Source organism: Pocillopora damicornis, chromosome 6, assembly GCF_964200805.1.
Source record: "Pocillopora damicornis chromosome 6, jaPocDami1.2, whole genome shotgun sequence".
Classification (NCBI taxonomy): Eukaryota; Metazoa; Cnidaria; class Anthozoa; order Scleractinia; family Pocilloporidae; genus Pocillopora; species Pocillopora damicornis.
Genome location: NC_142675.1, coordinates 4,635,373 through 4,658,516, shown reverse-complemented (window position 1 = coordinate 4,658,516; position 23,144 = coordinate 4,635,373). Strand labels below are relative to the sequence as shown.

At 38.3% G+C, this 23,144-nt stretch overlaps 1 protein-coding gene and 1 pseudogene across 1 annotated transcript; one reads left to right on the top strand and one right to left on the bottom strand.

Moving 5' to 3' along the window:
- Positions 1-1,970: 1,970 nt before the first annotated feature.
- LOC149043552 (uncharacterized) lies at positions 1,971-3,437 on the top strand (annotated as a pseudogene).
- Positions 3,438-19,675: 16,238 nt separating this feature from the next.
- LOC149043551 (G protein-coupled receptor 83-like) lies at positions 19,676-22,774 on the bottom strand. The gene has a single exon (XM_089210329.1). The coding sequence runs from the start codon at positions 21,474-21,476 to the stop codon at positions 20,379-20,381; it is 1,098 nt and encodes a 365-aa protein (XP_089066455.1). The 5' UTR covers positions 21,477-22,774; the 3' UTR covers positions 19,676-20,378.
- Positions 22,775-23,144: the final 370 nt, after the last annotated feature.

Below are 23,144 nucleotides of genomic sequence, written 5' to 3'. Positions count from 1 at the left end.
CCTTGCCCCAGCCGTGACTAGAACTTGGGTGGTCCGACTCGGAGCCCAGTGCATTGACCACTGGACTACTGAACAAAGCCGTGGCGTTGGCGTGCCCGTGGTACAGTTGACCACGCATGTTAAAAGTAGCACCTTGTACGGTCGTACGATCGTACATCCAAATTTTTCCGGCCTGATAGGTTACTATCAAGGGGTGTATCATAACAAGGTCAACCTTAGCCTCACTCCTGTTCAAAATGGACAATTGAACCCGTATTCTTGTTCTAGCACGCAAATATCCTGCATTAAGAAGGAACTGGGAACTGATAACTCTTAACACGTTTGATAAAATATCTCACAAACCTCAACCGACAGTAACTTAATTTGAGCGTAAACATGGATATCCAGAGGTTTTCGCTGTACATCCTATTGTTTGTCGCTTATCTAGAAGAAACTTACGGCTCTGAAGGTCTGTAAAGCAGATTGCTAGAAGTTACACCTTTGTACTCTTTGAAATAGTTCGTAAGTGTGCGGTTGAAGTCGGATGAAGAGGGTGCAACTTAGTAGGTGTAACCGTTTGTAAAAAAATATATGTCAGAGTATATTTTCAAGTCAAACAAACCTTGCGATCAAACAATCATGTCGTGCCCGAAGTAAACTAAATTAACAACGAGATTTCTCGAAATTGTTTCAGAAGAACCGATACATTTCAGAGAGCTAAAGTTCTGTATGGACTAAAGAGAATCAATTTCTGAATAACTACGTTCATTAATATACTTTGTAAATCACTGAAATGGCCCTCAGTAATACTAAGATCTGCATTTTGTATCCTTCGTATTTCTTCACGCCAACCAGCTATTTTCATCTCCCATCATTTTGGCATTTCACTCCAGAAATGCTTTGAAGCCTTTTATTTCGAAATCAACATATTTCATCTGGTACAAAGAGTATTAGAAGATTCTTTCTTTATTCGAGTGGATAGCATTGTTCAAATACAAGATAATTTGTACTCTTTTGTGGAATATAACTGCACCTTGAATGAAATGTTGACACAAATATATCTATTCCCAAGCTGGGCTGCTTCCTGATAAATTGGATCGCAGGGGCTAAGAATAAAAATAAAAGACTTATGATACTCTCAAATTATACTCGAACAAAGGCAAAGAGCGTTTAATTATTAAATTGTCTGCACACCTACTGAGAGCAATTCAAGAGGAACTATTTGTAGAAGGTAAACATGATTGTCTCGAACTGATTTCGTGAAAGGGGTTTCTCCTTCATTACCACTGAAAGGAACTGTAGCATTCGCTTGCTAATCAAATAACACAAATTCCACAGACGATTCCCAACCAAAGATAACTGGACCTCGATTGTCTTGGACAATTCGCGCATAATACGGTGCCGATTGATACAGGTTCATAGACAGGCTTAGTTTGTTCCCTAAATACCCCGCTAGCTCTCTCACTTTGTAAGGATCCTGTTCTTGATTTTCTTGATCATCTGTGAAATATAAATTCAACTAATTTACATTGATTCCTGATGAACTGATTTCGTGAAAGGGGTTTCCCCTCATTACTATTACAAGAAAATATAACACTCTCTCGCTAATCAACTCACACAAATTCCACAGACGATTCCCAGCCAAAGACAATGGGCCCTCTATCAGTTTCTATAAAGCAGTTTCTCGCCTGGGGGGTTAAGGCTGTCCATAAGTTGCTTGGCAACTTTTGAGCAACTTTTCAGATTTGGAGCAACTTTTAGTCCTTCGAGCAACTTTTCCGATTTCGTGCAACTTTTTTTCTTTTTTGAATAACTTTCTTGCTTTTTAAAGGCAATTTGTGACTAAAAACTGCCCATTCAAGTTCTGATTTAAAGCATCAGTTGGTTGTATGCATGATTTTGCGTAAAACACCTTTTGTAAACAAAAAACACTAGTGGTCTGCTCGTGGTAGCAGCCGAACGTGGTCAGCAGATGTGCTGTAAAATTCAAAATGGCGGAGCCGAGTGATTATCCATGCTCGAGCTCGAGTGAAGATGATGAATATACAGATCCTTTAGAAGTAGCAGCTAGTGCTGGAGCTAGATAAAGTACTCCAGAAAAAGCCAGTATCTCTCGGAAAAGAAAAGTGCGGACTAATCCAGCCGAAAAGAAGAGAAATGTGCGTGGATCAGTTGATCCAAATGTGTCCGCGTGGAATAGAGTGAACGAGTTTAAAGACCAGTGCCTAACCACAGTGTCGGGAAATCTAAGATGTGAAAATTGCAGAGAAAATTTTTCCAAAAAAAAAAAAAAAGAAACACGTATCATCCATAAAGCACATCAAAGCGCTGGAGAATATTGAGAAAAGCAAGAAGAAAGATCCAAATATCAAGGATCTTCTTGCAAAAACAAGCGGAGGAACAAAAGGATCCACATTACTTGAAGACATTAGGCTCTATCGATATGAGCTTGTGGAAACTCTACTGAAGGCAGGTATTCCCCTTTTAAAAGTCGACAGTTTGCGACCATTTCTTGAAAAATATTGTCATCGCTTGACATCTCGGAACCATCTAGCAGAATTCATTCCCATGATTCGTCAGAAGGAGATAGACTTTGTGAAATCCGAAATAGCTGCCAACAGTGCTTGTTCTGTGATCTTTGATGGGAACAACGGACTTGAAGAAGCGTTGGCAATTATCGTTCGCTTCATTGACAAACTGATTGGAATATACAGCAGAGGCTTCTCAAATTAGAAATTCTAGCCAAGAGCATGAATGCGGATGAGCTTGCTCAAAGGCTGATTCAGTGCCTGGCTGTGAAGTATGGAATGCAACCAAACCATCTTCTAGCAGCAATGAGAGATGGTGCATCAATAAATGAAGCTGGATTGCATCAAGTCACGTTTTTCTTCCCCAATATTCTTAGTGTCATCTGTTACTCACACACAATCGATATTGTTGGGAAACACTTTTAATTTAGTGTCCTGGACACATTTTCTAGGTGTTGGAACACCTTGTTTTCTCTCAGTCCAGCTTCTCGGCTGTTGTGGAGGACAAGAACTGGCACAGCAATGCAACTTCATTCCAAAACCAGATGGTGGAGCAAATGGGAAGTCCTCAATCAGGTCATGGAGTTTTTTGGGGATGTTGAGCCCTTCTTAAGAGAAAATGATAACCTGTCTCCAATTTTCCGTGCAAGCCTGTTGGAGATTTTTTATGATCCAGCTAGTGCTAGAGACTTAGACATTGAGCTTGCTGCTATGATTGATGCGGGCAAGCACTTTGTTCAAGCAACTTATTATCTTGAGGGGGATGGTCCCTTAGTATTTACTTGCTATGAGCGTTTGTCAGCATTAGCACATGCAATAGCCATTGAATCCTATTCAAACACTGAGGCCAAAGCTCGCCAACATGGAGGGAATATTAGAGCCATGCATCATTGCATACAGGGATTTCTATACATTTCTTGTAATGAATAATCAAATAAAGTAGCGTAAACAATGTAAAAATATGTTTACATCTCTTCTTTTTGCTTCAAAACTTTCTTCATTTTTCCTTCGACTTTGGCAACGGTCTCGTAGTTGAATGTCTGAGTAACTTCTTTAGTTGTCCATTGTATAACCTTCTGTAAAGATGCAATGACAAGGATAACTAGCTTCGCTAATTAGCCAGATCGCTTATTAGCTAGATCGCCGGTAATGACTGTGGAATACAGCGTTTGACAACGACAACAACAAAACATTTGCTGGATAGTTCTGAAAATTGAACTCTTTCTCAATACTCTTTTCAGATGTTTAAGACCCTGAATATTAGGTTCATTTTCTCTTTTCCTTTTCAGTTGTTTTTGTTTTTTTTTTGTTCAAGATTGTATTATTTCAGAACAAATTCAGACGAAAAAGAAAGAACAAATATTACAACCTTGAGGGAGATCGTGTGGCCAAGTGGTTAGCGCGCTCCACTCTAAACGGAATGAGACGATTCTTGGTCCATAAGCATTTCTTTTGCTTTAATTGTGTATGTCATAGGTCACAATAATGAGCATCCGAACCACTCTTCTTTTAGAGGTTTCTTGTTGCGCTCGATTTCCTCTCAAAGTATTCACTCCAGGTGTAACATGGAACCATAAGTTCCATGCAGTGATGGTATATAGGAAAGAAATAACTTTTGCTTTAATTGTGTGTCATAACCGAAAGCTGTTACAAATCTCCTTTCAAAACAACTAATTATAATCTGAAATAGTTAAAATTAAATTATTATCGCGAAAACAGTATGCATATACACGGAACGGTTCTTGTCGAAATTTAATTGCAACTATCAATTTTTCATGAAATTACTCGGATTACTACAGTAACTTTTATGAAACCGTATAGAGGAGTTTCTATCATATTATCTAATTAGTGATACGCAAATCCTACTGAAGCAAGTTTCGATCTTACAGTTACCAAATTGGTAATAAAAATTTCATGTTATGAGAGAGATTATACTCTTGATTCTTTCTGGATGGCTTCATCTTCAGGAGGTAAGACGGCATCTGATCTTTTGACGGTGAGACTTGAAGGCAACCGGCTGCTTTTTCTACTGACGATCCTAGTAAATGCCGTATTTATCTTGGTACTCAGAAAAATGTACAGCCATGGGTTAACGGCACTGTTAGCGTGTCCAAACCAAAAACACACAAAGCTGACAATCGGCTGTATATATAGGTAAGCCTTAGATGCGTAAATGATTTGCATCATGTGGACCACTTATGGTGGAAGCCAAAAAGGGAAAAGGCACAGGTAACAATAATGAGCATCCGAATCACTCTTCTCTTGGAGGTTTCGAGTTGCACTCGATTTCCTCTCAAAATATTCACTCCAGGTGCAACATGGAACCATAAATTCCATGCAGTGATGGTATACAGGCAAGAAATAATGGCCAAGGGGATGAGATAGTTGACGACGAAAAGGAGGAGGCATATTCCTCGAAGAGCCCTATCTGGATCACTCGCACAGTTTGAATAGCAACGAAAATGGACATGAAGACCAGTGACCAAATCCAAATAAATGGAACGGTTAGTTTAGGCTTTCGAAACCAAAGATGGCGGCGGAGGGGATGAACGATGGCATAGTACCTGTCGATCGCCATGAACGTCAGGCAGAGGATGGATGCTGAAAAATTTACATAGATAGTGTATATAACACCTTTGCACGTGACTTTTCCAAATACTCCCGGGATCATCCACACACCGTCTGTACATATAAAGGAAATCGACCAGGGCATCACTACCAAGGTTACAAGCAAATCAGCGATGGCCATGTTGACGAATATGAAGCTTGTCAGTGATCTGACTTCAGGTTTCTTCCACACGATGTAGATGAGGAAACCATTCCGTGCAAACGCTACGAGCATCGTGATGGCGTAGAGGACTATGATAACAATCCACTCGGTTTCTGGTTTCATCTTCAGTTCCTGTTTTTTATGTTGCTAATGTTGAGAGGATAAAACTGTTAGTAATGAATGAATAATCAGTAAATGGAACACCCATGGCCCCCTAAAATCTTATTCGATACCAACCTGGGGTGTGGTGAGAGGAATCGATTGTGAATTCAAAGGAAAAAAATCAATTTTTTTATTTTTTATTTTAAATTAAGTACACTTTGGTTGAGTCGATGATATTTCTGGACGTCACTGAAGCTGTAAACAGGAATGGAAATTCTGGAAACAGGAAAAGGAATGCAGCAGGACATTTTAATTTTCTCCGTAAATTACCTCAGTGAAAAAATCTAAGTATTGAAGTGATGGTTACGTATTTCTGCACAGAAGTATTAAGTATTCCCATCCTTAAAATATATAAATACTGGTCTTCGTTTTGTTTGCCTTTATGACGAAAGCGTTTCTAATTTGTCATATTCTCATTTGTCGTTTACCGTCCCGATGAATAAAGATAATTTTCAGAAATAATTTTTTATTATTATTATTTTCAAATTTTCTGCACGGTTCCTTCATTTGTTCGCATAATACCAATAACGAAAATTATCAGCAAGAAATGATAACAATAACATAATATTCGTTTTAACTAATCTTTTTTTCTCAGTTTAATATCCGGTAGAATAAAAAATAACACCAAAGATAATGTATGATGTCCTATTGAAGACACCATTGGCGTATGTATATAACCATTTTTGATGGACTGTAATGTTATAAGAATTAGTTTGGAAACAGGAAATCAATATGCCTATATATTCGCCTTACAAAGTCAACTTGTTTCCTTGAGACTTGTAGCCTCTTAGTACTAAAGAAAGATTAAAAAAAGGGAAAAATTTACATTTCAACCACACTGATCCAAGCGTTTTTTCAGGTTGATCTAAAATAAGAAACACGGTGTACCTTTGGAGATCGATAAGGTTGCTTCCCCAGTCCAACGGTTTTAGAATTCAGTGGCCCGAGACTGATGAACCCTGATGAACTAAAGGGGCTATTCCTGATCACTTCTGTTTTTAACCATATCAAAGTGATTTGCTATAAATATTAATGCGGGTCTCGGTCGCATCTCTTCTTGACAGCCGGACAGGAATATCAGACATAAATGTTTGCATGTGGGACTTCTCAAATGGATCTCAAATCCAACATGCCTCATATTAATTTCCAAGGCACATAAACACGTGCTTACGTCTTCCGCTTTAAAGAGCAAAAAAAAACCACTTCGAGCTCAGTCAAGATGTCAAACTTATGAACACCATTTATAAGTTATTTTTTCTTCAAAGCGAGCCTTATATGATAAATGTGTGTTGGGTTACATAGAAGCATAGTATTTTTTTAAACCATATGTTGAATAAGGATAATTATTCATTTACCATCGAATTAGGACATGTCACATGTCATTTACAATCCGTTTCTATAAATAATCCCATTTTGCTTTAGATCTCCTCGTTGATTTTAATTCATAAAACTTGAGTATAAAAAAAAAACTAACAAACAAGAAGGAAACTCTCTTTACGTGCCGAAATTCAAGATTTACCCCAAAAAAGAGATTTTGTACTTTCTCGCGAGTCTGAAGGGAGGTGCTCCATATTTTAAAACTCATTTAGTGAGCAATTAGCCACGTGGTCTCACGAACAGCGTGACGAACAAAAGAGAAAGTTGCCTTCGATAGAATGAACAATTTTAATGTAGGAAAATGTAAGAAAGTGAAGGAAGTCTGGAGAAATTGCGAAATTATGTTCTACGTATGTCATTGTACTTCTCTGTGAATTTGTCGGCTTGTTCTTGATTATGAGCAGCTGTGAATCAATGACAGACCTTCCGTGGGCTCCATTAGTTCGACAAAAAATAATGCACTGTGCAAATAAAACGCAATTAAGTTTAATAAAAAAATGATAATTTAACTTTAAGTCAACGGCGTCTTGCAAAGTAAGGCTTGTTATTTAGAATTCTATGATGGTTGACCGTAACAATGCGCAGAAAATGGAGACAAATTCCTCATAACTTTCTTTCGCAACAGTGTGTTTTCATAGCCTGCATAATTATGGGAAAGCACACGCCACATTTCGGATCACTTTAATGTCAAAATTCCGTTATGGAACCGTCCCCGTCAGGTCAATTTTATTTTTACCTCATAGTCCTCTTATCGAAGTTTAATTGCATGCAAATGATGCCACGTATTTTTGACAGATTCATAAAAATGAAATAATGAGACGGTTCTGCAATGCGCGCTGTCATGCTGAAATAGCACACGATGAATTGACTTTATTTTCAGAAGAATATATGCTTGAAGCGAAGCAACCACTGGAGTAAACTCCACGCCAGAACCAAAACTATAAATTTGTATAAATTTTCTTTGCGCCATATTGATTTTTATTAATGGAAATGCGACATCGATTTGCTGATTCAGTCTTAAAACGCGGTAGTTTAACGCCCCTAAAGACAGCGCCCGAGTAAATACTTGTTTAATAGAGCACAAACCAAAAGCTCTCTTCCATGAATTAATTGATATAGTTTCCTATCGTTGTTTCTTTAATTTGACTTCAATAATCTGTACTCAACTTTGGCCTTAATGTTTAAAGGTGCAGTATATTTCCTCAAGAGTCTCTATCAGCCTAACTGTTGATAAAATAGTTCAATTTATGTTTGATGGATGGTGGATTGACAGTGAATAGGAATAGCGCTTTGACGCGGCGCTTTGCAGCTTTACATTTCCTGAACATTCAAGTTTAGGAATACAGCCTTTTTTTCAGTTTTCGTTAAGATCATGTCGCATTGATGTCAAAAGAAGCAGCCAGAATAAAAGTTTTTTGCGTGGCGCTATACAATAAGAATGGGAAATGCTTTTCTGAAAAATTATCCTCCAAACCAGCATCTGCGAAATAATTTAACGCTGAACAGCTAGGACCACCCAATTATTTATCTTCAGCTTTTTTGACGACAAAAACGTAAGGAAAGTTTCTTTGCATTCTATTCAGGCGCAAAAGAGAAAACTTGGCGAGAACGAAAGCTAATTCACTAAAAAAAAATTCTGCATCAACACTCTTTCGTTCAGATGCAAATTGAAATAGGATCTTTAGCATAATAATCTATCTTACAAGAGACATTAAATTTAAATAAGATATTGTGCCAGTTTGGCCCTTCGCCGCTAATACTCGTATGGTTGAGTAAGTGTTGGAATAAACTTGGAACATAAGCACCAGCACAGCTTAACCAAAGCGAAATATTTCAAATCTCCGTAGTTAGAGCGGCACGTGAATCGTTTTCTTGAATGTAGCATTTTTATGATTGAGGAATCATTGCGTTATCCGGAAGTAGACCTCATGACAAGAAAATCCGGCCGAGAAACTGAATCATATTTCAACTATCGTCAGCGACATTTTAATTTCCACAAAAAAGATAAGCTCATGGTATGATCAAATTACATCAAACGAATAAAGCTTGCATCACTTACCATCCACAACTGAATCAGGTTCAGTGCATTTTGGCATAGAGCCCTGTGGCTGCCTTGTTTGCTCAGTTTAAAATGCTAGCAACAATGAGCACAGAGGGTAGAGGTTTAAGTTGTAAAAATACTGTGTGATAGTCACTGGAGCTCAATGTATGAAATGACGCTTATCTCATATGATAGGATGGCTGAGCAAACCAGAAATGAAAAAGACGCATGAACTGGTACGGTTGAACAGTGCGACGAAAAGTGTCAAGCGACGATGCCCACGTAGATAATAAAACTGACCTAGAAGCACCCTCGCGATCTGTGTACTTGTTAAGTTGGAGATTCGAGCAGGATACTCCTATTACTGTATAGTTAGTTTATTAGAAAGCAAGCGGAAGTTGTTGCAGAGGGGCTGCTCTGAGTCTTGTATTTATTTGTGCCAAGGGAAACGAAGCTGGAGGAGCTTCTAGCCATGGTAGAGACACAAGAAATAGCATAAAATGTGGCTATGCAGTTTTGAAATGACACAGGTTTATCAACACAGGTAACTAAACGACTCCTACGAAAACAGTAAAAACCGCGCAGATCATGCACAGGGCTCCGATCTCTAGCCGTTTGGTCGCTAGCTGAGACGACAGACATTTTGCTTTAAGATACTAAAAAATAAATTCATTGAAAATAACAGATAGTGACCTACCCAGACTCTCTTGACAATAGACAACCAACAACAAAGAGATCAGCAAAGATCATTCGTAATTCAGTCGCGATCGACTTATGACTCATCCCAGAAAGAATTTTGATTTTATGATTAGATATCAGACTCTTCACGGGCATCTGTAATTTACATGTGATAGATCTGATAGGACACAAGAAAACGCGCGAGAAGACATTTTAAGCTCAAGTGAAATTGACAACTGCAAAAAGTCCGCCTCTCTGCGCTAGCGAGATGACAGTAATTGGTAAAAGAGAATAGTGAATTGAACTCCAGACTCTGTCCTAGCTTTGACCAAACACAAACAGTCACGTCCACTCTGACTCGATTTGTTACTTCTTTCGATAATAAATTTCGTTCGTAAGCGAAGCCTGATTTTTTGCCAATACCAAGTTAGCTGCGTGGGGTCTTCCTTCGATCAGTTGACAAAACCAACTGGTTTGACTAGTATACTCATTGATTTGAGAAGTAGAAAGTTTAGGTCGATGACGAGCAAACTGGTTCAAAGCTGTCACTCTACGCTACCATCAAATCGAATCATCTACCAGCGCCTCTTAAGTAAAATAATGGGAGCATCTTCGCAATACAGGGCCAATCTTGAGGGAAAATTTACAGTCGACTCTCGCCCTACGGAGACCTCACCATTGCGACGAGAGCTCCAGTGAAACGCATCAAGAAATGACTGAATCACACTTCCGTTTTTACCACGGACTCAGGCTATTACTGAGGTGCGGACAATTTCATGCCACCCAGCGAAACATTTCACTCGTCTTTTCTTTCGCTATAGGGGACACCTAAATACTTCGTCCAAAATCCTGACTCACATAATGCAAAGCGATACTACGATAAAAGAAAATACAGAAACCATTCTACAATTGGCTGCGAACATGAGAATTTCCTGCTTGCGGCCGAATCTGTATCCGGTTCGTGATGCCAAGCTAGAAACTTTATGCCTGCGTAGTCACATATTATTTCATATGTTTCGAGACCAAATAACTTATTTTCCCTGTTATTATCCCGCTATTACTGACTCTCGCAATTACGAACACAAAATCTCCCCCCGAGGTTTTTGCAATAACGGGAGTCGAGTGTAACTAGAGGCTCGTTTGGCTCGGCAGTTGATGAAAGAACGAGGAATAATGAACATACGCGTCAAGCCTTTGGTGATTTTACCAGTGGCTCGTTTGACCCGCAGAGGATGAAAGAACGAAGAATAACGAACATACGCGTCAAGTCTTTGGTGGTTTTACTGGTGACTCGTTTGACTCGGCAAAGGATGAAAGAACGATGAATAATGGATGTGCGTGTTTACTCTTAGGTCTATATATATGGTGGCTCGGTTGGCGTAGCAGTGGATGAAAGAACGAGGAATAGTCCATTAATGTGCTATATAGCAACTTATAACAACGAATTTGTGCCTGGAAATTGTAGGTACGGTTGAACAAAGTGCTTGTATCAAACGACGATGCCTACGTGATCAATTTTTAACCTAGCTACATTAGAAGGGTTTAAAGACCTTAAAAGGATTACAACTCTGATGTACATCGGTTTGGAAAGACAAACATCACATTTATGTCCGTAATGACGATTCTTCTGGTTTTTCAGAACAAAGGAAAAGCATATAGTCGGAATTTAATCAGAGATGTCATCCCACTTTTTTCACACTTTACATCTCCATGTTATTCACTTTTTGTGTCATGCATCATTAATAGATGCATTTGATCCAAATTCCCAATATTTAATGTTCATCTGTAGATTAAGAAATTTGAAGTTTCCAAGAAGTCTCGCAAGTGCTTGAATTTTTCAGAGGCCAAATCACTTCTCAACTGGCTCCGAACAAAAAACCAACACACAGTTAGTTGCCCATTGACAAAATGACATTTTATGTTTTGGAGGTCATGGAGGCTTGGTGAGAAGAGAAACTATGATCAGACACAATGCACGTGTCTTATTTTTCATGCTAAAAAAAAAATAAAAACAGATAAAAGATAATTTTATTATCACGACTTTCAGACGCGTCAAGCCGATAATAATTAATAAAACCATCAAAATTAAAAGGTTTCAAATTTAAATTTTTATATGGAAAGGTTTTACGTGACGTAACCAACTCTAGCGATTCCGCAAGCCAACCTCTTAAAGTGTGACCGAACACCCGACCGATTTCGGATATTTACAAAATTATTCCCTGCTTTGAAATCTTGATTGGTAATGCCTATGAACTTCCTCATGCTGCTCAACTTCAGATAGAGAAATGACGAAACAAGTAAAAAAAATCGGGGTATTTTCTTTCATTATCATAAATTGACTCGGAATTGTTATCGAAATTTTTCAATGGCATACTCTTTCTGATTTTAAGAAACTTTACCTAACTTCTTCATCAACCAGCACTTCCGTAATGATTATTAGAAACAACTGAAATTTGAAATTTTTCGCCAAAACATTTACCTCCTTTCCTTTAATAAATTCGAGCAGTTTCGTAAAGCCAGCGTGGCGATCTTTTCCTAGAGGGCATAGGTACAAAAGAAAACAAAAATACGAGAAAGACTTCTATGTCTGACAGCTTTTCTGTAAAGTTATACACCTGATAAACACTCGTTATATTGACTCCGCCATAGCTTTGTATAAAGAACTTTACGATGGTTTATCGTAACAATGCACAGAAAGTGGAGACAAATTCCTCCAAAATTTGTTTCCTTACACTGTGTTTTCATAGCCTGCATAATCATGGGAAAGCACACGTCACATTTCGGATCACTTTAATGTCAAAATTCCGTTATGGAACCGTCGCCTTCAAATCAATTTTATTTTTACCTCATAGCCCTCCTATAGAAGTTGAATTACATGCAAATGATCCCACGTATTTTTGACAGGTCCATGATAATAAAATAATGAGACGGTTGCAGGTTCACATTTACTAACCATTTAAGTCGAGGAATACAGCCTCTTTTTTTTAGTTTTTGTTGAGATCATGTCGCACTGATATCAAAAGAAGCAGCCAGAATAAAAGTTTTTTGCATGGCGCTATACAATAAGTATAGGAAATGCTTTTTTAAAAAATTATCCTCAAAACCAGCATCTGCGAAATAATTTGACGCTGAACAGCTAGGACAACCCAATTATTTATCTCCAACTTTTTTGAAGACAAATCGTACGGAAGGTTTCTTTGCTTTTTGTTCAGGCGCAAAAGAGAAAACTTGGCGAGAACAAAAGCTAATTCAATAAAAAAAAAAATTCGCATGAACACTCTTTCGTTCAGATGCAAATTGACATAGGATCTTTAGCATAATAATCTATCTTACAAGAGACACTAAATTTTAACAAGATATTGCTCCAGTTTGGCCCTTCGCCGCTTATACTCGTATGGTTGAGTAAGTGTTGGAATAAACTTGGAACATAAGAACAAGCTCCGCTTAACAAAGGCGAAATATTGCAAGTCTCCGTAGTTAGAGCGGCACGTGAATCATTTTATTGAATGTAGGATTTGTATGATTGAGGAATCATTGGGGTACCAAGAAGTAGACCTCTTCACAAGAAAATCCGGCCGAGAAAATTACCATATTTCAACTATCGTCAGCGACATTTTAATTTCCACAAAAAAGATAAGCTCATGGTATGATCAAATTACATCAGACGAATGAAGCTTACATCACTTAAAATGGGTTTAAAATAGCATAAAATTTGGCCGTGCAGTGTTCAAATGACAAAGATTTATCAACACAGGTAACAAAACGACTCTCACGAAAACAGAAAAAACCGCGCAAACCATGCACAGGGCAGCGATCTCTAGCCATTTGGTCGTTAGCTGAGACGACAGACATTTTCATTTAAGATACTTAAAAAGAAATTCATTGGAAATAACAGATAGTGACCTACCTAGAGTCTCTTGACAATAGACAACCAACAGCAGTCCACCATCGATGGTGTAGCAAAGATCATACGTAATTCTGTCGCGACTTATGACTCATCCGAGAACGAATTTTGATTTTATGATTAGATCTCAGACTCTTCACGGGCATCTGCAATTTATATGTGATGGATCTGATAGAAAACAAGACAACGCGTGAGAAGACATTTTAAGCTCGAGTGGAGTGACAACTGTAAAAAGTCCGCCTCTCTGCGCAAGCGCTAGACAGTAATTGGTAAAAGAGACGGATCCTAGTGAATTGAAGTCCAGACTTTGTACGAGCTTTGACCAAACACAAACAATCACGTCCACTCTGACTCGATTTGTTATTACACTCTATAATAAATTTCAGGTAATTTAGTGTTAACAACTGGGTTGAAAACGTAAATTAGCCACCGTAAAGGGTAAAAAAGCTTACGTTTCGAGCGTTAGCCCTTCGTCAGAGCCATTAGAGGAATTGTGGGTTGTGTGTGGATTCTACATATAAATCCACACACAAACCACAATTTCTCTAATCGCTCTGACGAAGGGCTAACGCTCGAAACGTCAGCTTTTTACCCTTTACGGTGGCTAATTTGCGTTTTCAACCCAGTTGTTAACACTAAATTACCTGCTATACTCTCCCACCGACGCAGCACCACAGTTTCTTTAGAAACTTACCCCTTTATTCTATAATAAATTTCGTTTGTAAGCAAAGCTTGAATTTTTGACAGTAGCAAGTTAGCTGAGTGGAGTCTGCGGTGAAGAAAAGAGATATAAGCGATCCTCGCAGCTATGAACACAACTGAACCGGTAGTTGAGAAATGAGATCTGAAAAAAATTAAGGCCCGTAGGGATTTGAACCCCTGACCCCTGCGATACAGGTGCAGCGCTCTACCAACTGAGCTAACAAGCCAACTGGGAGCTGGTCATTTCTTCACCGCAGTGCACATATAAGGTTTTTCATATATTTCCAGTCATTCTCCACCCCTTGGAAGGTTTATTTGGATCCAACATTATGACCAGCTATTATGACCGTAGTGATTACCAGAAACAACTGAAATTTGAAATTTTTTGCTAAAACATTTGCCTCCTTTTCTTTCAGAAATTCGACCAGTTTCGTAAAGCCAACGAGGCGATCTTTTCCTAGAGGGCATAGGTGCAAAGGGAAACAAAAATACGAGAAAGACTTCCATGTCTGACTGCTTCTGTTAAGTTATACACCTGATAAACACTCGCTACGTCTGCCATAACTTTGTTGTTGGCACTGACCATCAACAAATTTATTTCCTCTTTTCCCAAGATATGCAAATTATAACGTCTGATAACATCTGCATTGGATGCATAAATCAAGTCTCTGAAAAGTCATTTTTGTTATCAAACGGCAAGTCATGGGAAATGACGAAAAGTAATATCTTGAGAAAGAAATATTTCTAGATGAAAACATCTTCTGCCTTAAACAATCTCCCGGTTCAGGACACTTTCGACGCGCTGATGAGGCAGCATTGACGGGATGGTTGTAATTATCACACATTTACAATTCTAAGTATATAAGTGAAAATTACCAATATCAAATGTGTCTTCCATTCATGATGTTTTCACAAACCTGTGTTTAATTTCTCTTGCACTTTTTAAATGTTTCTTACTTCAAAAAGAGAGGCCGTACAGTGAATCCACGATGCGTGAAGATTCAAGCATGGTGATCGCTGTGTAAAATTCGACCAAAACACCTTGATAAAGTCTTTCTGTCAAATATTTACAGTTTCAATTTCGAATTACGTCAATCCAAATTGTTTTATTTTTAATCTTTTTTCCTATTTTGTTAAGATTGCGCTGTAGCTTTCCGTACCCTCGTTTTGTTATACAAATTACTGAAAATATGTTTACTATTTTCTATGCAGCTATTTTTGCGTGCTGAATGCCTACGCCATCACTATGGATATTTTTAGAAGACTTATGAGTTTTCAAAATAACTGAAAAATTTTCAATTTGTTATCATTTTTTTTTATTTCGTATGTATTGCTTGGTAACACGGTCTTCGCTAAGACTCTGTAGTGATCAGAATTTTGGAAAACATGTTTACATGGTTAATTTATGATTGGAGTGGATCACAGTGGGTGTCTCATGTAGCTTTTCCGATCTGCCTTTTCGAATCCAACTGACGAAACTCCCATATCTTGTCTCTTCATTCATATATAATATTTACAGTCCTGGATCTTAAATTGCCAATTCCTTGCCAAATAAATCCCAAATGCAGAGAGCCATTTTTCGAAAATTTCGTTATTTTTCCTGACCCGGAGACTTATTTCAAATTTTCAATCTAAGATAGTTCCAAGTTCCATTAAGGAAGACATCCCAGTTTAGATTCAAACGTGATTCTGGAGACTACACCTGATTCAGGGTAGTATTTAAATGTAAGCTGAACATGACAAGTGCTGATCACAGAAAAGAATAATAAAAGTCTCTTTCTCATAAAAAATTAAAGTAAAACATACCCCAAAAATCTCCATTTTAGATGGATAACGCTTTCTTGGTGTAAACAAGAAATTAGAAAACCCAAACTAAATGAAGAGAAGGCAAACTGCACCGCAGCTTAACAGGACGGAAACTCTGAAGTCAGGTAAAAAAAATGCTCATGTCATCTTATTTACACACAGGCGTGCGAAAATGAAGAAATGTAAAATCGTTTCCGTGTTTACATAGCCTGATGTAAACACGCGGGAGGTTGGGAGAACACGTCATAAGCAGCTTATCGAGTGTTTTCCCAACCTCCCAGGTGTTTACATCGAGCTATGTAAGCATGGAAATGTAGTACATTTCTTTCATAAAATCACCTGGTTTTTGTTGGTGTTTACTGGAACGAAAAACAGTTTATTTCGAGAACAGTGACAATACTCCAACTAAGTTTGGGCGGTTTATGTTACTGATAAACCACCACAATGTATGCAAAAACGTGTATTTCACGCCACTCAACCAAACATTACTAAAGGGAGAAATTGATCGATCGAGACGTGCCGTATCTGTATAACATAAATGTAACTACGCAAATTATGTATCGGACATGATCCGGCATTAGAGCGAAATGACCCACTTTCGCTATAAAACTTTATCGTGAAGGATCATGCAGCGGGATTCTGAATTGAATGACCTTATAATTGTGTTATTTACTTTATCAATACGGTACTTTATTATGCATTTCCACAACGTTCGCAGTCTTTCAGGATTTCTAGACAATCTATTTCCCTTTGAATAGGCCATTTTACGGTTGTGTACTTAGTTGCCAAGCCTTTGATTTGGAGTGAGGCTGAAGGTGACCTTGTTAACACTCCACCATCGTTTGATCAATACGTGCACACTTTTTTTTTTTTTAACTGAATCTCTATCACAATAACTTTGTGTTTCATGTTATACTAAAAATAAAATAAAAAACACAAAGTAAAAGGAGCAGAATGGGTAAAAAAGGCTAGGAAATCACCTGAAACAATTTTTTGTTTGGGATTCCTCGTTACTTCAGTGTTTCCCTTAACCCTTTCACTCCCAAGATCTCATTAGTAATTCTCCTTACTGTCTGCTATACAACTCTTATGATGTTAGGTCTGAGAATTTGGTATTGGATCAACTAATAATCCCCTAGCTGATATATTTGTTTTTTCTTATCACTTGCCTGTTTGATATTGTATTGATTTGCTAAGGAGAAATTCTGTCTTGGTAAGAAAAATATTAGAACCATGTATCATTGCATGCAGAGATTTTCTATACATTTCTCGCGATGAATAATAAAATGTAGTATCGTAAATAATGCAAAAATATGCTTACGTCTCTCCTTTTTGCTTCAAAATTTTCTTCATTTTTATTTCGACTTTGGCAACAGTCTCGTAGCTGGGTGTCTGTGTAACTTCCTTAGTTGTCCATTGTATAACCCTCTATAAGGTTCAATGCCAGGGAGAACTAGCTTTTGAGAAAACCCACACTAACAGGAGGCACCAAGACTCCTGGTTGTCTTCTTCTTTATTACATTTTCTACAGCTAACCAAATTGTCCCTCTCTTTTATTCACTGTAGTGCACGCTCTAAAGTACCTTATTAGTGAACATGTGGGTAATGCGCTGACTGTCTCTACAGAGTTTAAGCCCCTGTTCAAAATTCTGACCCGGTCAAATGTATTTTTCATACAAGTTCACTAAACACATCCAAACATGACCACCGACGAACGTCTTCGTTCGCGAAACAAGCCTCATAAATAGAATCAGCACAAACTATTGTTAATGTTTAAATTACGAGTTCGACTTGCGGGCTTTTGAACTTGATAAGACTCGCACAACTACTGTACAATAATCAGCTAAAACTTTTACGTGTGAAATTTAAAAAACTGAAAATAAAGTTCTCAACACGACCAGTTTAGAAACAAAATTTCAAGTTCGAGTAATTGCACAACCAGAGGAGAAAGATAACAGTGAAACGTATCGTAAGGGGGTGAGACTGATACAATCTTTGAATACTAACCTTAAAAAACCTTGCATCGTAATAGCACTTCACAACACTTTCTTTTTCCAAAGAGGCCTTTTCAAAGGGAGGTCGCATCTAAGATCTCCTTGCATTTACTTAGCAGTACTCAACAATTTAATCTGCAAGAGCGGCTTTCAGAACATAGCGATCGGGAACTACGAAGGCAGTGACGTTCTGTGTATCGCAGAGAAATTAACTAAAAGGGGACCTTTGGCTAGAGTGTTTGGGGCTCTAAAATGCACAACTTAATGAGACATAAAACCTATATTTAACTCTCCAAGATTACACTTAATTAGACCCGAAAGCCTTTATGACTATTTCAGCAAGAAACAATAACAAGGTGATACTAGAAAAACCAAATGTGCCTTCGTTTCAGAGGTACATCAGTCAGGGTTTGCGGACACATTTACAGGTTATATTGTTGCTGCCATCCTCGGAGAAGTAATATTCCGAATCACTCTTTCCTGCTATAACAATAAACTGCCTGACTGGGAGGATTAAAAATGAAAGCGGCATTTTCAAAATCAGCTCCATCTTCGTTTGCCAGAGGTATGCAATTAATGGCCTCTTCTACGAATTTGATATTTGTTTCATCGTGTTCACCGAGACGTTCCTTGTTTTTTATTTTTTTTCGACCTCTTCTCCAAGGCCAATCACGGTTATTTCCTTCACGAGAATTCTTATTTTTTCTGGATAATCCAAAAATGATATCGATCTTATCAATTTTGGGAGAAAATTAAGATGGCTAGAGGAAAAAAAAACCGTAACCAAGGCAACCCACATGTACCAGAATCGCCGGGGAGTCGCATCCAGGCCAGAAATACATAAGATGAGGCGTGCTCCTACTCCACCTACTAAGGGTCACAGAGTCTCCTCAGAGTCTCGAAAGTTTCCGATGAATATTCAAGCAAATACTGATTGCCGATCTTATCAGTATGCTGGACTGGCTTGTAACGCAGCTCCGTAGTTTAAAGAACCATGGGAAGGTCTGATGTTCAAATTCTTAACGAAGTCACAGATTATCTTTTTCAGGTTCCCAGGTGCATGTTCGTTTTTAAATAAAGTGCATATTTTCTTATGGTATTTTGTCAAAGGAATTACCGAGCTCCCCTTGAAAATCTCATTTTATCCTATTGTCCCCATTTTGTTCCTATGACACTTGAAACCTAAAAAACAAAATTAACGCCCCATTACACAGAGCTCTTACTTGGATGTCAGCTGAAACTATCCTTGTGTGCTTCAGAATTGAAGAAAACTATCCTTGTGTGCTACAGAATTAAAGAAAACTGTGAGGAACGATTGGTTAGTATCGATGAGAAAATTATGAATAAACAAAACAAATTAGTATATAGCAGACAGGTGAATTGCGCTTATAGCGCGCGCTAATTAGCTACTTCGCTAATCAGCTAGATCGCCGGTGAAATACCTCGTTTCACAACGCCTATCTTCTAATTATTATTAAAATTTATTCATTTGCTGGATAGTTCTGAAAATTGAACTCTATTTCTCTATATTCTTCTCAGATGTCCAAGCCCCTGAATATTAGCTTCATTTTCTCTTTTCCTTTTCAGTTGTTGTTGTTGTTGTTTTTTTTTTTTAAATTATATTATTTCAGAACAAATTCAGACAAAAAAAGAACAAATATTACAACCTTAAGGGAGATCGGGTGGCCAAGTGGTTAGCGCGCTCCATTCTAAATGGAATAAGACGATTCTTGATCCATAAGTATTTCTTTTGCTTTAATTGTGTATGTCATAACCGGAGGCTCTTACAAATCTCCTTTCAGAACAGCTAATTATAATCTGAAATAGTGAAAATTAAATTATTATCGCGAAAACGGTATGCAAATACACTTAATTAACGCTATCCGGAGCACTGAATAAACATGTCAGCGTTTCCTTTTTGACCAATAACCCATAGGGCTCTCATGCTCATTTCAATCAAATTGGAAAACAGATGTTGTAAATAATCAAATTCTTTAAAAATACCAACCAGGAGGGGGCACACCAGTTGGCTGTATACAAAGCGAGTCAAGGAATCGACCCTACGGAAAAACGAGAACAAATCCAGCAAGTATTAGAGTAGGGGGCTTGCACCCGTGACCACCAGATCACTAGTTCAGCACCCTCACCATACTGCCTAGAACATCGCAGAAGCAATGCCAGTATGCTTCTTCCTATAGTTCACTATGCCACGGATCCCCTTTTTTATTCTTACCAGCCGATAGTACGGTTCCTGTCGAAATTAGTTGCAATTATCAATTTCTCATCAAATTACTCGGATTACTACAGTAACTTTTCTGAAACCGTATACAGGTGTTTGTATTATATTATATAATTAGTAATACGCAAATCCGTTTTAAGCGAGTTCCCATCTTACAGTTACCAAATTCGAAATAAAAGTTTCATGTTATGAGAGGGATTATATCGTTGATTCTTTCTGGATTGCTTCATCTTCAGGTGGTAAGACGGCATCTGATGTTTTGATGGTGAGACTTGAAGTCAACCGGCTGCTTTTTCTACTGACGATCCTAGTAAATGCTGTGTTTATCTTGGTGCTCAGAAAAATGTACAGCCATGGGTTAACGGCACTGTTGGCGTGTCCAAACCAGAAACACACAAAGCTGACAATCGGCTGTATATGTAGGTAAGCCTTAGATGCGTGAATGACTGTCATCACGTGGACCACTTCTGGTGGGAGCCAACAAAGGGCAAAGGCACAGGTAACAATAATGAGCATCCGAACCACTCTTCTCTTGGAGGTTTCGAGTTGCGCTCGATTTCCTCTCAAAGTGTTCACTCCAGGTGCAACATGGAACCATAAGTTCCATGCAGTAATGGTATACAGGAAAGAAATAACGGCCAAGGGGATGAGATAGTTGACAACGAAAAGGATGAGGTATATTCCTCGAAGAGCCCTATCTGGATCACCCAAGATGTAAACAGATAGCATGCAATAGGAATAATTATTGTAGGTTTCCACGGTTTGAATAACAAGGAAAACGGACATGGAGACCAGTGACGCGATCCAAATAAATGGAACGGTTTGTTTGGGCTTTCGAAACCAAAGATGGCGGCGGAGGGGATGAAGTATCGCATAGTACCTGTCGATCGCCATGAACGTCAGGCAGAGGACAGATGCTGTTATAGTGACATAGGCAGTGTATACAACACCTTTACACATAACTTTTCCAAATACTCCCGGGATCATCCACAAACCGTCTGTATATATTATGGAAATCGACCAGGGCATCACAATCAGGGTTACAAGCAAATCAGCGATGGCCATGTTGACGAACATAAAGCTTGTCAGTGATCTGACTTCAGGTTTCTTCCACACGATGTAGATGAGGAAGCCATTCCCTGCAAACGCTACGAGCATCGTGATGGCGTAGAGGACTGTCAAAACAATCCACTCGGTATCTGGTTTCATCTTTAGTTCCCTGTTTTTTCTGTTGCTAAAGTTTGATAGGATAAGACTGTTATTACTGAATAAATAATCAGTAAAGGGAACACTCATGGCCCCCCTTAAATCTTATTCGATACCAACCTGGGATGTGGTGAGAGGAATCGATTGTAATTTCAAAGGAAACAAAAACATAAAATTTTTTTTTTTTTTAAACAAAGTTCACTTTGGTTGAGTCGATGATATTTTGGGACGCCACTGAAGCTGTGAACAGGAACGGAAATACTGGAAACAGGAAAAGGAATACAGCAGGACATTTTGATTTTCTCCATAAATAACCCCAGTGAAAAAATCTTAGGGTGCGTTCCTTAGGGAGAATCCGGATCAGGATTTCTGATCTGTGGCGTTCCTTTCGAGCAAATCCATTTTCAGATCAGTGATCTATCAAATCCACTCTGGACAAGGATTCGTCGGTTCACTGATCTGCGTGATCTAAAGACGGATCATTGGATCACTGATCCAACGCGTTCCTTTAGGCGAAGGATCCGAAATTAATCATTTTGCCCAGCGGTGCTCAATTTCAAATTAGTAGGTACCTCATATATTGACCGGAAAGATTGTTGGCAATCCTCCACAAATTCTGCGATAAACAGGAAATAAAATCGATTTTGTAATGTTAAATCGATCGGCCACTGATCGCAGGCATTCAGGGTTCTCCAGTATCTATATCGCAGACAATATTTGCTTCTGTTTTAATTCCATCGTTTGAGTTTACCATGAAAAAATGTGCTTCTAATGAATAGTGCGTGCTAAAAGCCCGTGCAATAAGACGAGCCATTGAGGGAAGAGCTCAATAACCCACGTACATACATAAGTCTTAAAATAGCGTACTTTCTTGGAATTCTCTGGGAGCTCGTCTAAAACTCCGTTCCTTTCATGCGCCGTGATCTGTGTGATGTTAGTAATGAAGTCATGGTTAAGCATTTCTGCATAGATGTATTAAGTATTCTCATCCTTAAAATATATAAATACTGGTCTTCGTTGTTGGTTTGCCTTTAAGACGAAAGCGTTTCTAATTTTTCATCTTCTTATTTGTCGTTTTCCGTCCCGATGAATAAAGATAACTTTCAGAAAGTTTTTTTTTTTAATATTTTCAATTTTCTGCACGGTTCCTTCATTTGTTCGCATAATACCAATAACGAAAATTATCAGAATATCTGATAATTAATATTATCTGATGGACTGTAACGTTGTTAGAATTAGTTTGGAAACAGGAAACCGATCTGCCTATATATTCGCCTTACAAAGTCAACTTGTTACCCTCCAAATTGTTGTGAGTTAAGAAGCGTTGAACGTCTTATGGCAGTTGAACGTACCTGCGATAGAATGCACTGAAGTCCGCTGTCAGCAAACAGACTTGTAGCCTCTCAATACTAAAGGAAGATTAAAAAAAAGGAAAAAAAAACATTTCAACCGCACTGATCCAGGCGTTTTTTCAGGTTGATCTGAAATAAGAAACACGGTAAACCTTTGGAGATCGATAAGGTTGCTTCTCCTGTCCAACGGTTTGAGAATTCAATGGCCCGAAACTGATGAACCCTGCTGAACTAAAGAGCTTATTCCTGATCCCTTCCTTTTTTTAACCATTTCAAAATGATTTGCTATGAATATTAATGCGGTCTCGGTCGCATCTCTTCTTGACAGCTGGACAGAAATATCAGACATAAATGTTTGAGTGTGGGAGTCCTCAAATTGATCTCAAATCCAACATTCCTCATGTTA

Coding starts and splice junctions, on each gene's coding strand:
- LOC149043551 (XM_089210329.1), bottom strand. CDS start 21,476: ATGAGTGTTCCCTTTACTGATTATTTATTCAGTAATAACAGTCTTATC.